The following is a 15,623-nucleotide window of genomic DNA, read 5'->3' on the forward strand; positions in this document are numbered from 1 at the left end:
CTTGTTTGCAGCTGCTGCTTGAGGAGCAGTTGGTTTGGTGACTTGTCAACAGAAACATGGCTGCCTCTGCGTCCGGGAAAGCATACCGAAACGATAACGCTTCTATGGGCAGTCAAAAATGCACCGAAGAGCCCCCCGCACAGACGCGGGAGATTATTAAACCGTCTATCATGGAGCTCACCAAAGAAGTGCGGACCAATATCCTATGTACGGTGGAAGGATGTGGCAAGATTCTACCGAACACGCCAGCCCTGAACATGCATCTCGTGAAGTCCCACAGAGTAAAGGTAGCTAGTTTGTTAGCCTCTTTGCAAGCTAACCAAAGGGGCTACTGACATATTCCAACACGTCTTTCTATTTTTCAATTCATGATGCTAGTATCGCTAACTAGTTACGCTAGCTAGTTAGATGCATGTTTATTGGGAAAACGGCAAGTCATCGTGCACTGTTTGAGGCCAGTTATTTGAAGTTGGCTAGCTACAACTGTAGCTGGCTGATAACGTTATTTTGTTACTATTGTGAAACATTGCGTAAAGCATTGCAACTATCATCCCAGGCTAGGGTCATGGCTGTATGAGACCGATTATCCTGGCTAATGTTAAATTAACTAGCTTTCTTGTACTGCTTTTACATGTCAGCCATACAAATGTATTATCTGTTCAAACCCACACGGTTAGATGCGCACAATAATACGAACATTTTGGATATTCAGATTAATATAATAGTTCGTTTAAAACGTTTACATGCTTTGCAAGAACAACGATTTCATTAGTAATCCTGTTTACATAAACACATCTGAAATTATGCTTATGATGGGACTTTTGATAAATAAATAATAAAAATAAACGTTCTACCACAGTGACCATGTTATATTTGAGAATACGATTTGATATTGAGTTAGGACATACAAACATATGTGAAAAGATGCATACTTTCAGTTTTTSCGAACTCTCGCTTGAGGGAGACTTGCGCAGATCAAATACGCCGCTGGACCGCGGATTAAACTGTTTGCGTGCCTTAATTCGAAGGTTGCTCCGAAAACCAGGTGTTTTAATCGGTTTACTTCGATTATGACCGTACGMCGATTTAAAATAAGCAGAGTGAGGTGTTTAAATGACTAATGCCATACTCAGTTTAATATCAAATTATTAGTGTGCATGTAAATATACTTGTCTCCATGCCCACAGCCTAACTTTGTAATATTGTTGAGCCATTTTGTTTTCTAGAAGTTGATGGAAATTTGAGCAATTAAATAACCCTCAGTGAATTAATTTTTATATGGCTGAAGAAGATGGGCTAAGCCCAAGATGTGCAATCATATCAGTCTGACTAATGTCACACTGTCTTTAGCCTAAATATGAATACTGGCTACAGTAAAGGTCTTGGAGACAATGGTCCTCCTCTTTAACTGAAATGTATGCAATGTCCTCGCCTAGTCTTGCTGCCCTGTGGGAGTCCCAGTGATTCCAGTTTCCCCCAAATGAATGCTGTTCTCTGCTGGGATCTAGCTGTCTTTGTCTTGCTACAGACTGAGCTCTTTGGGAAAAAAAGAAAAGGTGAATGTTTGAATTTCAATTAGGTCTGAAAAGCACTTCATGCTCCTCAAGTGCTAACTGTTCTCAATATTGAACTAATTCAACTGGGCCTAATGCAGGAGAATGGGAGATGGAGGAGAAAATACATTGTGCAGCAGTTCATGAAGGAAACATAATGTCAATCTGAACAAAATTGTGTTAAGTGAGCATAGTCTTAGATGTCTATGACTGTGTGAAAGGGCTGACAGTAGAGGCAACTATACCCTTGCTTTCGAGAACCCGAGGCATTATCGCAAAGGTTCCCCGCTATAAGCACCGCTTACCGGTGGGAGCATGTGACTACAATCCCAACGCTCTGTTTTARCGTTTAGAAACGTCAGTTATTGCTTGCGATAAGTTCCATATGTTTTGAAAACCGTATCTTTCATTTCAATTAGAAATAAACTTTCAATTTAAATGCATTTACTGTAGCAGGTTTGCACAGATCCATACGATCACAAACGACACTTCCTCCTCAGTTACCTTACACACAGATGTTCGAGCGAGCTAGATAGCTAGTTAGCACAGGTGGTCGCATCTGTCTTCCGTATACAAGCGCTGTAACATGGAGCTATGGCCGCGTGGGAACACTAACCATTTAAAGGTGTGTAGTAATTTAACCTTAGTTTTTTTAAACGATCTCTCACTGATATGAAATATTTGTTACTTATGTCTCCAAAATCATATCGCAAGCAATGCGTATTAACATTCAGAATTAGCGTCAGGGCTCTTAAAACATCGTATGGCTGCAATCCCGTTAATGGGATGATATGACAACAGCCAGTGAAAGTGCAGAGCGCCAAATACAAACAACAGAAATCTCATAATTAAAATTCCTCAAACATACATGTATCTTATACCATTTTAAAGGTAAACTTGTTAATACCACCAAAGTGTCCGATTTCAAATATGCTTTACAGCGAAAGCACCACAAACAATTATGTTAGGTCACCGCAAAATCACAGAAAAACACAGCTATTTTTCCAGCCAAAGACAGGAGTCACAAAAAGCAGAAATAGAGATAAAATTAATCACTAACCTTTGATCTTCATCAGATGACACTCATAGGACTTCATGTTACACAATACATATATGTTTTGTTCGATTAAGTTAATATTTATATCCAAACCTCAGTTTACATTGGCGCCATGTTCAGAAATGCCTCCAAAATATCCGGAGAAATTGCAGAGAGCCACGTCAAATAACAGAAATACTCATCATAAACTTTGATGAAAAATACATGTTTTACATAGAATTAAAGATGCACTTGTTCTTAATGCAACCGATGTGTCAGATTTAAAAAAATCTTTACGGCAAAACACAATATTCAATCATCTGAGAACAGCGTTCAGCCACAAAAGGAAGCCATACAGTTACCGCCAAATTGTGCAGTCAACAAAACTCATAAAAAGCATTATAAATCTTCACTTACCTTTGCTGATCTTCGTCGGAATGCACTCCCAGGACTCCACTTCCACATGAAATGTTTGTTTTGTTCGGGAATGTCCATCATTTATGTCCAAGTAGCTACTTTTGTTAGCGCGTTTAGTACACAAATCCAAACGCTCGTGCAGGTCCAGCCGAACGTCGGAAGAAAATTTCAAATGTTATATTACAGGTCGAAAAACTTGTCAACTAAGTATAGAATTAATCTTTAGGATGTTGTTATCATAAATATTCAATAACGTTCCAACCTGGAGAATTCCTTTGTGTCTATAGAAGTAATGGAAGCGAAGTCGATATCATGTGAATGGCATGACCAGGCCCTGGCTCTCTGCCAGACCACTGACTCATTCCCCTCTCATTCAGCCCACATCACAGTAGAAGCTTCATTCAAGGTTCTACAGACTGTTGACATCTGTGGAAGCCGTATGAAGTGCAAACAGATTCAATTCCTAGTGTTTTCAATAGGCGATGAGTTGAAAATCGACCAACCTCAGATTTCTCACTTCCTGGTTGGATTTCTTCTCAGGTTTGTTCCTGCCATATGGTTCTGTTATACTCACATACATTATTCAAACAGTTTTAGAAACTTCAGAGTGTTTTCTATCCAATACTAATACTAATAATAATTTGGATATATTAGCAACTATGACTGAGGAGCAGGCCGTTTACTCTGGGCATCTCTGTGCACCTTTCATCCAAGCTACTCAATACTGCCCCTGCAGCCATAAGAAGTTAACAAAACTCCCCCGGCCAGAAGATGCCTTCATAAATAGACACTAAAGGTAGTTATTGGCTAACGCTACCCAACCGGAGTCAACAGGCCAGGAAAGCACAGGCTGCTTACTGTGCCTCCGCTGTTACGCACTGGCCAGGCTTGTTCTGTTTTATTCATTGATGCAGAAAGAGAGATGATTTRGGTTATAACACGGTTGTCGCTGCACACTCACTGTGCCTTAGCTCGGCTGAACTGCCGTATCACATTTGCTGGCCAACTGCTGGATGTGTGTGTAATACGGCAATCAATTTAATTTCACACACTTCCGAACATTACAAATCGTACTCAAATAATAGCCTTCTGTACTAGGCAGGCTGTAGTGTTAGACTAGTCACACTTCCTGTGTAATGGCTGTATGGAAGGTGTCAGTGAGTCACTTAACATGTTTAACTYGCATGTTAAACATTTTGATGACCTGACTCCTCGATGTAGCCTACTGACATATTTTCAGTTTGCATTTCCTAGCTGCGATGCTGCTCAGCAGACCCTACCCAAGCTGTCTTGTAGCAGACAGAAACAAAGCTAACTCTGCCCTGCCTGACTGTATCACCGTCTGTGGTCTGTCTGCTGGGAAGGGACCTAATAGTGTCATGGAGAGCAGCTCAGGGACTGTGCTCTGGCCTAGAACAGACCGTCTGAATGTTAACCTGCTCATCTGCTGCTGCAAGACACCAGTGAGTCCATCTGCTGCTGCAAGTAGCCTATGCAGAACTGTATGCCTCTGACGTAACCTTTACAATAATATAAKATACACTGTGTCTGTTTACTGTGAAGACAGATCATTTTAGCACTATGCAGGATGTTTATGTATATTAGCCTAACTTACATCAAAACGTCTCTTTTACTAGTACTGTACCAATGACACAGTAGATGTAGCCTGCTAGGTGACCTTGGCCAGTGAAATACTGCAGTGCTAGTAATGATGGTTAGGCTGTACACACGGGTCGATGCTGAGGTCTATCTGTGGCCTATGAGTCATACCAAGCTCTGTGTCTGCTGTACTCTTACATAAGCATCATGCTGTTGTTCATTGAGTTAAAACAATGTGCTGCTGACAGCTGCTTCGGCACGGCTATCTGGAGACTGCCAGGAGTGTGGAGTGATGTAGCACACTGGAAAGCACAAACTCCATGTGCTGTTAAACTAATAACTTTCATCTGAACCTCTTTAAAGTCATAGATGTGGACCCTCCATCTTGACGACCTTTGTCTGTGTATTTGCCATTCGCATGGTTTTCTACACAGGATAATTGGCGTGTCCATCGGCTGGATGTTTTCGAGAGAGGGGATTTTAGTCTCTCTCTAACTAAAGTATAACTAATGCCTAGCCTTTAGCTCAGCGGTCTTGAGAGTTGTGCTGATGGCCTACCTTTCTAAATGTGGTTGGTTAGCCTACATTATTTCACTGCTGATAGATGACACTAAATCTTAAGCCTATARTATCACAATCTAATCATTCATCCTCTCTCCCTCCATAGGACGGTCTTGTCAACCCCACCATCAGGAAGGACATGAAGGGTTCTCAGAAGCTCTACTGTTGTCCCATAGAGGGCTGTCCACGAGGCCCCAACAGACCCTTCTCCCAGTTTTCCCTGGTTAAACAGGTACCACATCCCTACAGTCAGTCTAAGATCTGTATATTGCCAGAGATAGCCTGACTGAAACCACCTGAGTTAGACTCATGCGGATTGTCGAATGAAATGACTGAGACAGACATTTCCTCCTGGGTTTTCCCCTAATCACTTTCCAGTCCTGCTTTGGATCTACCCTGAGATCCTCATGGTGGATGGGAATTGTAAATGATTGGAAAGTGTGTCTAATAATTGTCTCAATAGAGAGGCTTTTGAAGTATAACTAGGAAGTTGGAATTGGTGAATAAGAAGGGAATAATACATTCCTTTATTATATTTTTCCAGTTCATGTAACAAGTAACCTCCTCTCATAGCCCTATGTATATTCTGCTCTATCCAGCACTTTATGAAAATGCATGCAGAGAAGAAGCACAAGTGTTCCAAGTGCAACAACGGCTACAGCACAGAGTGGGACCTGAGGCGCCACATAGAGGACTGTGGGAGGACCTACCGCTGCACGTGTGGCTGCCCCTACGCCAGCAGAGCAGCGCTACTGTCACATATCTACAGGACCGGCCACGAGGTCCCCACAGAACACAGGTAGAGTGTACAAAACATTAGGAACATGTACTCTTTCCATGACATAGCTTTTACCTGGTCAGTCTATGATCCCTTATTGACGTCACTTTTTAAATCCACTTCAATCAATGTAGATGAAGGGGGGGAGACAGGTTAAAAAATATATTTTTAAGCCTTGAGACAATTGAGACATGGATTGTGTATGTGTGCCATTCAGAGGGTGAATGGGCAAGACAAAATACTGAAGTGGTTTTGAACAGGGTATGGTAGTAGGTGTCAGGCGCACCGGTCTGTGTCAAGAACTGCAATGTTGCTGGGTTTTTCACGCTCAACAGTTTCCTGTGTGTATCAAGAATGGTTCACCACCCAAAGGACATTCATCCAACTTTTTTTTATATATATATATTTTTTTCACCTTTATTTAGCCAGGTAGGCAAGTTGAGAACAAGTTCTCATTTACAATTGCGACCTGGCCAAGATAAAGCAAAGCAGTTCAACACATACAACAACACAGAGTTACACATGGAGTAAAACAAACATACAGTCAATAATACAGTACAAAAAAAAATAAGTATATACAATGTGAGCAAATGAGGTGAGATAAGGGAGGTAAAGGCAAAAAAAAGGCCATGGTGGCGAAGTAGATACAATATAGCAAGTAAAACACTGGAATGGTAGATTTGCAGTGGAAGAATGTGCAAAGTAAAGATAGAAATAATGGGGTGCAAAGGAGCAAAATAAATAAATAAATACAGTAGGCGGAGAGGTAGTTGCTTGGGCTAAAGTATAGATGGGCTATGTACAGGTACAGTAATCTGTGAGCTTCTCTGACAGCTGGTGCTTAAAGCTATTGAGGGAGATAAGTGTTTCAGAGATTTTTGTAGTTCATTCCAGTCATTGGCAGCAGAGAACTGTAAGGAGAGGCGGCCAAAGGAAGAATTGGCTCTGGGGGTGACCAGAGAGATATACCTGCTGGAGCGCTTGCTACAGGTGGGTGCTACTATGGTGACCAGCGAGCTGAGATAAGGGGGGACTTTACCTAGCAGGGTCTTGTAGATGACCTGGAGCCAGTGGGTTTGGCGACGAGTATGAAGCGAGGGCCAGCCAACGAGAGCGTACAGGTCGCAGTGGTGGGTAGTATATGGGGCTTTGGTGACAAAACGGATGGCACTGTGATAGACTGCATCCAATTTATTGAGTAGGGTATTGGAGGCTAATTTGCAAAATGACATCGCCGAAGTCGAGGATTGGTAGGATGGTCAGTTTTACGAGGTATGTATGGCAGCATGAGTGAAGGATGCTTTGTTGCGAAATAGGAAGCCAATCTAGATTTAACTTTGGATTGGAAGTTGATGTGAGTCTGGAAGGAGAGTTTACAGTCTAACCAGACACCTAGTATTTGTAGTTGCCACAATATCTAAGTCAGAACCGTCCAGAGTAGTGATGTTGGACGGGCGGCAGGTGCAGGCAGCGATCGGTTGAAGAGCATGCATTTAGTTTTACTTTTATTTAAGAGCAATTAGAGGCCACGGAACGAGAGTTGTATGGCATTGAAGCTCGTCTGGAGGGTTGTTAACAGTGTCCAAAGAAGGGCCAGAAGTATACAGAATGGTGTCGTCTGCGTAGAGGTGGATCAGAGACTCACCAGCAGCAAGAGCACATCATTGAGGATACAGAGAAGAGAGTCGGTCCAAGAATTGAACCCTGTGGCACCCAGAGGCCCTGACAACAGGCCCTCCGATTTGACACACTGAACTCTATCAGAGAAGTAGTTGATGAAACCAGGCGAGGCAATCTTTTGAGAAACCAAGGCTATCGAGTCTGCCGATGAGGATGTGGTGAACAGAGTCGAAAGCCTTGACCAGGTCAATGAATACGGCTGCACAGTATTGTTTCTTATCGATGGCGGTTAGTATTGTTTAGGACCTTGAGCGTGGCTGAGGTGCACCCATGACCAGCTCTGAAACCAGATTGCATAGCGGAGAAGTATGGTGGATTCGAAATGGTCGGTAATCTGTTTGTGGCTTGGCTTTCGAAGACCTTAGAAAGCAGGGTAGGATAGATATAGGTCTGTAGCAGTTTGGGTCAAGAGTGTCTCCCCCTTTGAAGAGGGGGATGACTGCATCTGCTTTCCAATATTTGGGAATCTCAGACGACACGAAAAGAATGTTGAACAGGCTAGTAATAGGGTTGCAACAATTTGGCAGATCATTTTAGAAAGAAAGGGTCCAGATTGTCTAGGCCGGCTGATTGTAGGGTCCAGATTTTGCAGCTCTTTCAGAACATCAGCTGACTGGATTTGGAGAAGGAGAAATGGGGAAGGCTTGGGCGAGTTGCTGTGTGGGTGCAGTGGTGTTGACCGGGGGAGGGTAGCCAGGTGGAAAGCATGGCCAGCCGTAGAAAAATGCTTATTGAAATTCTCAATTATAGTGGATTTCATCAGGTGACAAGAGTTTCCTATCCTCAGTGAAGTGGGCAGCTGGAGGAGGTGCTCTTTATCTCTATGGACTTTACAGTGTCCCAGAACTTTTGGAGTTTGTGTTGCAGAAGAAAATTTCTGCCTTGAAAAAGATAGCCTTGGCTTTTCTAACTGCCTGTGCTATATGGTTTCTAGGTTCCCTGAAAGTTGCATATCACGGGGGCAGTTCGATGCTAATGCAGAACGCCATAGGATGTTTTGTGTTGGTTAAGGGCAGTCAGGTCTGAGAGAACAACGGGCTATATCTGTTCCTGGTTCTACATTTCTTGAATGGGGCATGGCTATTTAAGATGGTGAGAAGGCATTTAAAAAAATTACCAGGCATCCTCTACTGACGGATGAAATCAATATCCTTCCAGGGATACCCCGGTCGAGGTCGATTAGAAAGCCTGCTCGCTGAAGTGTTTCAGGGAGCGTTTGACAGTTGAGTGGAGGTCGTTTGACCGCTGACCCATTACGATGCAGGCAATGATCGCTGAGATCTTGGTTGAAAACAGCAGAGGTGTATTTAGAGGCAAGTTGGTTAGGATGATATCTATGAGGGTGCCCGTGTTTACGGCTTTGGGTGTGTACCTGGTAGGTTCATTGATAATTTGTGTGAGATTGAGGGCCATCAAGTTTAGATTGTAGGATGGCTGGGGTGTTAAGCATGTTCCAGTTTAGGTCGCCTAGCAGCACGAGCTCTGAAGATAGATGGGGGGCAATCAGTTCACATATGGTGTCCAGAGCACAGCTGGGGGCAGAGRGTGGTCTATAACAGGCAGCAACGGTGAGAGATTTGTTTTTAGAGAGGTGGATTTGACAACTGTGGGAAGCATTGTAGTGAACATGGGCCAACATCCCTGTGGAATGCTTTCGACACCTTGTTCTGCGAAATGAGGCTGTTCTGAGGGCAAAGGTGTAAGGTGTTCTTAATGTTTTGTTCACTCAGTGTGTACTGGATATCATACTGGAGGGCAGTGTTTCCATTAACAGGTTATTGACGGGGTTTGGCCAATTTAAAATATAAAATACACAAAAGCCGACAAATATAARCATTGCCCAAGACATTGTCCWGCAAAAAACATCCTCCATAAATCACATTAGCTACGCATGGAGGTTGGTTCACGTCGTCTTTCAATGATCTCTCTACTTCCCTGTTTAACTGCCTGCCTGCCTGTCTGTCTTGAGCTCATGCTCTCACTAGCAGATTAGCATTGTATAACTGGAACTGGCCCACAAAATGTTCACATGCCAGTCTGTGACACACCGCTGCATGCACATGACTCAGGGGAGAATTATGATTTTATTTTAAATGAATCTCCCTAAAATARAATGTACGGTAATGTCCACAAAGGAGGAATTCAAGAGATGAAATAATCGTGCTTCCCTACTCTTCCTCTAATCTACTGCCTGTTTCAGTAGTTGGCTCAAAAATGCTTGACTAACTAGCTACTGTACCAAGGATGGAGGTACAGACAAGTGGACAAATAATTAGACACTGAAACAGAGGATTTTGACAAGCCAGATGGACTGATTGAGACATGCATTGTGCAAGGAGCCAGCGTTCACTTGGTAGGCTATCCTTCCTCCTTGCATATTGCAGTCACTTCCATGTGGTGTCATTGACTCGGCAGTGGGTGCTCCTAAAGGCATTAGTCTACACATGACATTCAAATGGGTTTCTATTAAATAAGTCTTGTATTTGGTTGGACATGCTGTTGGAGGGGATTTAAAGATGGTGTGGACACGTGGTGGCAGAGAGGCTCAAAGTCTTCAAGTGTCATGCAGTTTATCCAGTAAACCATGTAATTATTCAATAACAGATCATGTTGGGACAAACGCCTGCATGCACAACGTGGCTTGAGAACAGACCTTGAATATGACTGCACAAYGATTAAATGAGARTGCTGCCACTGCACCTTGCTTTTATTAGTGTTTGTCAAAGCTTTATAACTACCTACTGYTGTTTTGTCTGCTTKACGTATTCTCTCCTCTGCCCTGTGTTTGCAGGTATCCACCAGTGAAAAAGCGGAAGATGGAGAGACAGATAAATGGAGCAGAAAAAGTCAAGCCCACTGAATTCATGTGTCAGATYATAAAAACAGACAGAGAACTTTCAGAGGACTCCCTCCCTCCAGACAGGGTCTGCCACAACATCCCCCCTAAACACCTCCACAAACTCCTCCTACCCAAGCCYGAAGTGGCTCTGGTGAATTTCCCTGTGATGCAGCTGGCCCATCTCCCYGTCCTCCTCCCCTCCACAGAGAGYGGGGTTCTGAGGTCTGTGGTGCTGGCYRTGGACAGCCRGGGMTCCTTCAGCACCCTCCAMCTCATGCCCCAGTCCATGGGGKCCRTGRTGCCYCACCTGGACCCTAAGACCCTGGGCTTCAGGGGCAGCATGCCTGYCTCCCGCTCCAGTCTGGGGCYTGTCAGCATGGGGGTGCAGGTAAGTCTGGAGTCATTGGGCTCTGGCGATGACCTAGGAGGAACCAGGGGGAGCAATACCTCCACCAACATCCAGACAGACATCTCATACTTGTCCAGGATGCCTATGGGGGTCGGGGTGGGGACGGAGGTGTGCCCCGTTGGTGAGTCGTCAGTCTCATCGTGTTCTCAGACAGATATTAGTGTGAGTGCTCAGGTCCTGCTGCCGGTCAGTGTAGAGACCCAGACGTTCCCCTCTAAGGCCAAAGCCACCACCACCATCGGGGCGCAGACGGATACCCACACCCTCAACCAGTTGCCCTACCCCTATTCCTCCCCATCCCAGTCCCCCTACATTACCAAGCAGACTCAGACCAGACTCGCCCTGGCTGGGTCAGAAGAGAGGGCTCAGATGGACCAGGCCATCATGTGCTCAGACCTCTTCGACAGTTAYTCCCTCAGYGTCTCAACACAGACKGCACTGACAGACGGACRCTTCAGAACCCACGGTGTAGACGACCCCCTYYCCGGCRYYGGTAACGGTCTCTATGACGACGACAAGTCAGCAGGAGGCATGTGCTTTGGCGTGCAGACAGACAATCTCCAGTCGGGCAGCGTGGCGGACAACCAAACCCAGACCACCTTGGCTCTGTTCAACGACCTGGAGAATATCTTGTCAGGTCACTCTCTGTCCGGTCACCAGACGCAGATGGATTCTTCAACAGGCTGTGGGTCAGGTCTGGGCTCTGTTCAGGAACAGCACACGGGCATYGAYTTTGACTTTGAGGAATTCCTGAACGCRGCCCACATCCAGACCCAGACGGAGGAGAGCGAGCTGAGCGGTCTGGGGGCTGACACGCCCCTGGAGGTCCTGGACATCCAAACCCAGACAGACTTCCTCCTCCTGGAGGGCCTGGGAAACARTGAGGGGCCGGGCCGCAGCCAGGCCAGCGACCTGGAACTGGAGATGTTTGAYACCCAGACCCAGACGGACCTCAACTTCCTGCTGAAAGCCGGAGGCCACATGCCCCTGGGCAACATTCTGCGCCAGTCCAGCTTCTCCATGAGCACAGAGTCCTCTGACACCGAGACACAGACCGACCTCCACCGACCTCTGACACCAACACCAAACTCCAACACCCTTCCCTACGTGTCCCAGGGTGACCAGACCAGGCTCTTGAGCAGCACGGAGACTCAGACGGTGACCGACACATCTTCTGAGGGCCTCGGAAACCTCTTCCTGACCAGCAACGAGACCCAGACAGTCATGGACGACTTTCTGTCAGCTGACATGGCCTGGAACATGGAGTCCCACTTCAGCTCGGTGGAGACGCAGACGTGTGAGGAGCTGTTTGCTCTCTTTCAGCACTCTGAGAAACCCAACAGCTGAATTACCACCCCCCACACACACCTCCTCAGCCCACACAATGGGTTTCTGGTTTCTGTCCAGGAGGTCCTGGGATCCTACTCATCATCCTCTACAGTCTATGTCCCTCTACTACTGGAGGTTTAGGTGTAGAAGTGAGCCTTCTTGAATTCTTAGGACATTCTACAGAGGGGTAGCATGTCTAGGATAACATGTCCAGACTTCTCCCTCATGCTAGCTAAAAAGCACTTTATTATAGTTCATGGATATGATTTCCCATCCTTGTTTACATGTTTATTTGCACGTCTTACTACTTAAATATATATTTTGTCTGAAAAGCCAGTTTAGTCCGTTTACAACGTTTTAAAAGTTGAGCACTAATGTTTGCTGTAAGAGAGTATGTAATGCCTGTTGAGCCTTTCCTTAATCATTCTGCTATTGAATGGCTTACGGCAGATTTGATGTGGCACAAATATACTAGTGAAACTCTAAAATAGTTGCCGCACTACCATTGTTGACATGTGATTGTGAAGTGCAGTCTTGTAGAATTGCCCCATTGTTACAGGGCCACCCACCTATAAGCTGGGTCACCACGTTAGCAGACTAGCCTGTCATGGTCTTTGACTTATTCATTAGCTGGCTGTAAGTGTATAGCAGCACAGTGTGCTGAAGTGATACAACACTGTCGAGAAACACTATGAGGATATAGCTACTCTCTAGTCACTGTGATTACATTGTGATTGTGTATGTCCACCACCACTATATACAGTGCCTTCAGAAAGTATTCACACCCCTTGACTTTTTCCACATTTTGTTGTTACAAAGTGGGATTAAGTGGAACAAAAAATGGAACATTTATGGAAAATATAACGAATATATCTTCATTAAATAAGTATTCAACCCCCTGAGTAAATACATGTTAGAATCACCTTTYGTCTTTCTGGGTAAGTCTTTAAGAGATTTCCACACCTGGATTGTGCAACATTTGCCCATTTATTATTTTCTGAATTTTTCTARCTCTGTCAAATTGGTTGTTGATCATTGCTAGACAACCTTTTTYAGGTCTTGCCATAGCTTTTCAAGTAGATTTAAGTCAAAACTGTAACTCGGACATTCGGGAGCATTCACTGTCTTCTTGGTAAGAAACTCCAGTGTAGATTTGGCCTCTTGTTGTAGGTTATTGTCCTGTTGAAAGGTGAATTAATCTCCCAGTATCTGGTAGAAAGCAGACTGAACCAGGTTTTCCTATAGGATTTTGCCTGTGCTTAGCTCCACTACGTTTCTTTTCTATCCTCAAAAACTCCCCAGTCCTTAATGATTACAAGCATACCCATGACATGATGCAGCCACCACTATGCTTGAAAATATGTAGAGTGGTACCCCAAACATAACACTTTGTATTCAGAATAAAAAGTGAATTGCTTTGCCACATTTTTTGTATTGTGGAGTAACTACAATGTTGTTGAGCCATCCTCYGTTTTCTCCTATCACCGCCATTAAACTCTTAACTGTTTTATAGTCACCATTGGCCTCATGTTGAAGTACCTGTGCAGTTTCCTTCCTCTCCTGCAACTGAGTTAGGAATACACCATCCAAAGTGTAATAACTTCACCATGCACAAAGGGATATTCAATGTCTGATTTCTTTATGTTTACCCTTCTACCAATAGGTGCTCTTCTTTGCGAGGCATTGGAAAACCTCCCTGGTCTTTGTGGTTGAATCTGTGTTTGAAATTCACTGCTTGACTGAGGGACCTTACAGATAATTGTGTGGAGGATACAGAGATGAGGTAGTCATTTAAAAAACAAATCATGTTAAACACTTATTGTACACAGTGTGAGTCCATGCAACTTATGTGACTTGTTAAGCACAGTTTTACTCAATTTATTTAGGCTTGCCATAACAAAGGGGTTGAATACTTACAGACAAGACATTTCAGCTTTTCATTTCATATATTAATTTGTACAAATTTCCTAAAACATAATTCTACTTTGATATTATAGGGTATTGTTTTAAGGCCAGTGACAAGTCTCAATTTAATCAAGTTTAAATTCAGGCTGTAACACCATTTTTTGGGGGGAAAGGCAATGGGTGTGAATACTTTCTGAAGGTACTGWATAACAACCCCACTAAATGTTACTGAACATAAACTGACAATATTACAATTTCTATCAACATTTTCTTGAACTATACTCTAACGCCTAATGTATTGGTCAAAGCTAGCTGTTGGTATCATTACAATATTTTACCTCATTTGCACATGCACCCCATTCAAATTTCAAGAAACAGACAGTTGTTGTGACATTTTTATTGAATGTGAACTTTACAAGAGCTCTCCAAGGTTTGAGTATTTCTCCATGTTGGATTTTGTTATGTTGGTGCCTTAAACCAAGTATTTTTCATGATGTATTTTGTTATGTTTCCATTGGTCAGTGATGCACTAAGCAGCTTTAAGAGGTAGGAAGAAGTTCAGGATCAAAATGTATTTAACATTTACATTATATTTACTTGTGGTGGGTGTATTGGAAGAATACTTCAAATCTTTAATTTACATGTTGAGTATGTTTTCTGTACCTCTACTTTCAAAAACATTTTGTTGCAAGATCTGTTACAATGCCTGTTTTGTGTTACACATCTAGGTTCTAAGAATGCAATGCAGTATTTTTTCCCAAGGCAGTATTTGCCCTACTGTGGTACACTATCAATATGTATTGAATTGTACCCAGAAACTGCAGAATGTAGCCTACATCACACTGCACATACTGCACAACATGGCTTAGTTTTTGCACTGCATCTTAAAGTAATCGAAACAGGACTGTTTCATTCCAGTTTATAACGGACTTTCATACTCAACCACATTTCATAACAATGTTTTGTGCTGTACTGAAATCACTACTTCTATTTAATTTATCGTTCTTGAAGTTGATTATAATAGCGCTGAGGGGAGAAACTGCCTTGCTTAAAAAAACATGTACAGTAGACTACATGGCAGGGTTGAAGTCAATTTCATTTTAATTCCAGGCAATTGAGAAAGTAAACCAAATTCCAATTCCAAAATTTCCTCATTTTGTAGAAAATTGAAATGGAATTGATCCTAACCATGCTACATGGGGGTGTCGACTTCAGCGCTTTGGTTTTTCTCAGTAGGGAGTGCATGCAGTCTTTGGTTTTTCTCAGTAGGGAGTGCATGCAGTCTTTGGTGCCAATGTAATTTATTTCAGTTGCATTTCTGTTTGCAGACTTATCTGTTGTATTTCAGTTGCCTGAATGTTTAGAGGGTCGATAAAGGTTGTCTCTCGCTGTTTGTTTTGTTGATGCTATTCAGCAGACGCTCATAATAAACTCTTCATAAAGGGTGGATTGTTTGAGTTGATGTAGTAGCTGGTTGTTTGTACGAGCTTAGTTTCAGTTCACTTCAAATCAAAGGA

At 43.5% G+C, this 15,623-nt stretch overlaps 1 protein-coding gene and 1 long non-coding RNA gene across 2 annotated transcripts in view; both read left to right on the plus strand.

The window, feature by feature from the left end:
- Positions 1-15,552, plus strand: part of LOC139024134 (uncharacterized) — a 247,225-nt gene extending 231,673 nt beyond the window's left edge. Inside the window, exon 2 of the long non-coding RNA XR_011475391.1 lies at positions 14,419-15,552. This is a non-coding gene — a long non-coding RNA (uncharacterized lncRNA). The remainder of the gene's footprint in view (positions 1-14,418) is intronic.
- On the plus strand, positions 16-14,004 carry LOC112069602 (ATM interactor). Its single transcript, XM_024136943.2, has 4 exons — positions 16-287; positions 5,273-5,398; positions 5,766-5,965; positions 10,416-14,004. Exons 1-4 carry the CDS (start codon positions 57-59, stop codon positions 12,217-12,219), a joined length of 2,361 nt encoding a protein of 786 aa, XP_023992711.1. The 5' UTR covers positions 16-56; the 3' UTR covers positions 12,220-14,004.
- Positions 15,553-15,623: the final 71 nt, after the last annotated feature.

Source organism: Salvelinus sp. IW2-2015, unplaced genomic scaffold (genome assembly GCF_002910315.2).
Source record: "Salvelinus sp. IW2-2015 unplaced genomic scaffold, ASM291031v2 Un_scaffold1057, whole genome shotgun sequence".
In the NCBI taxonomy this organism is placed as follows: Eukaryota; Metazoa; Chordata; class Actinopteri; order Salmoniformes; family Salmonidae; genus Salvelinus; species Salvelinus sp. IW2-2015.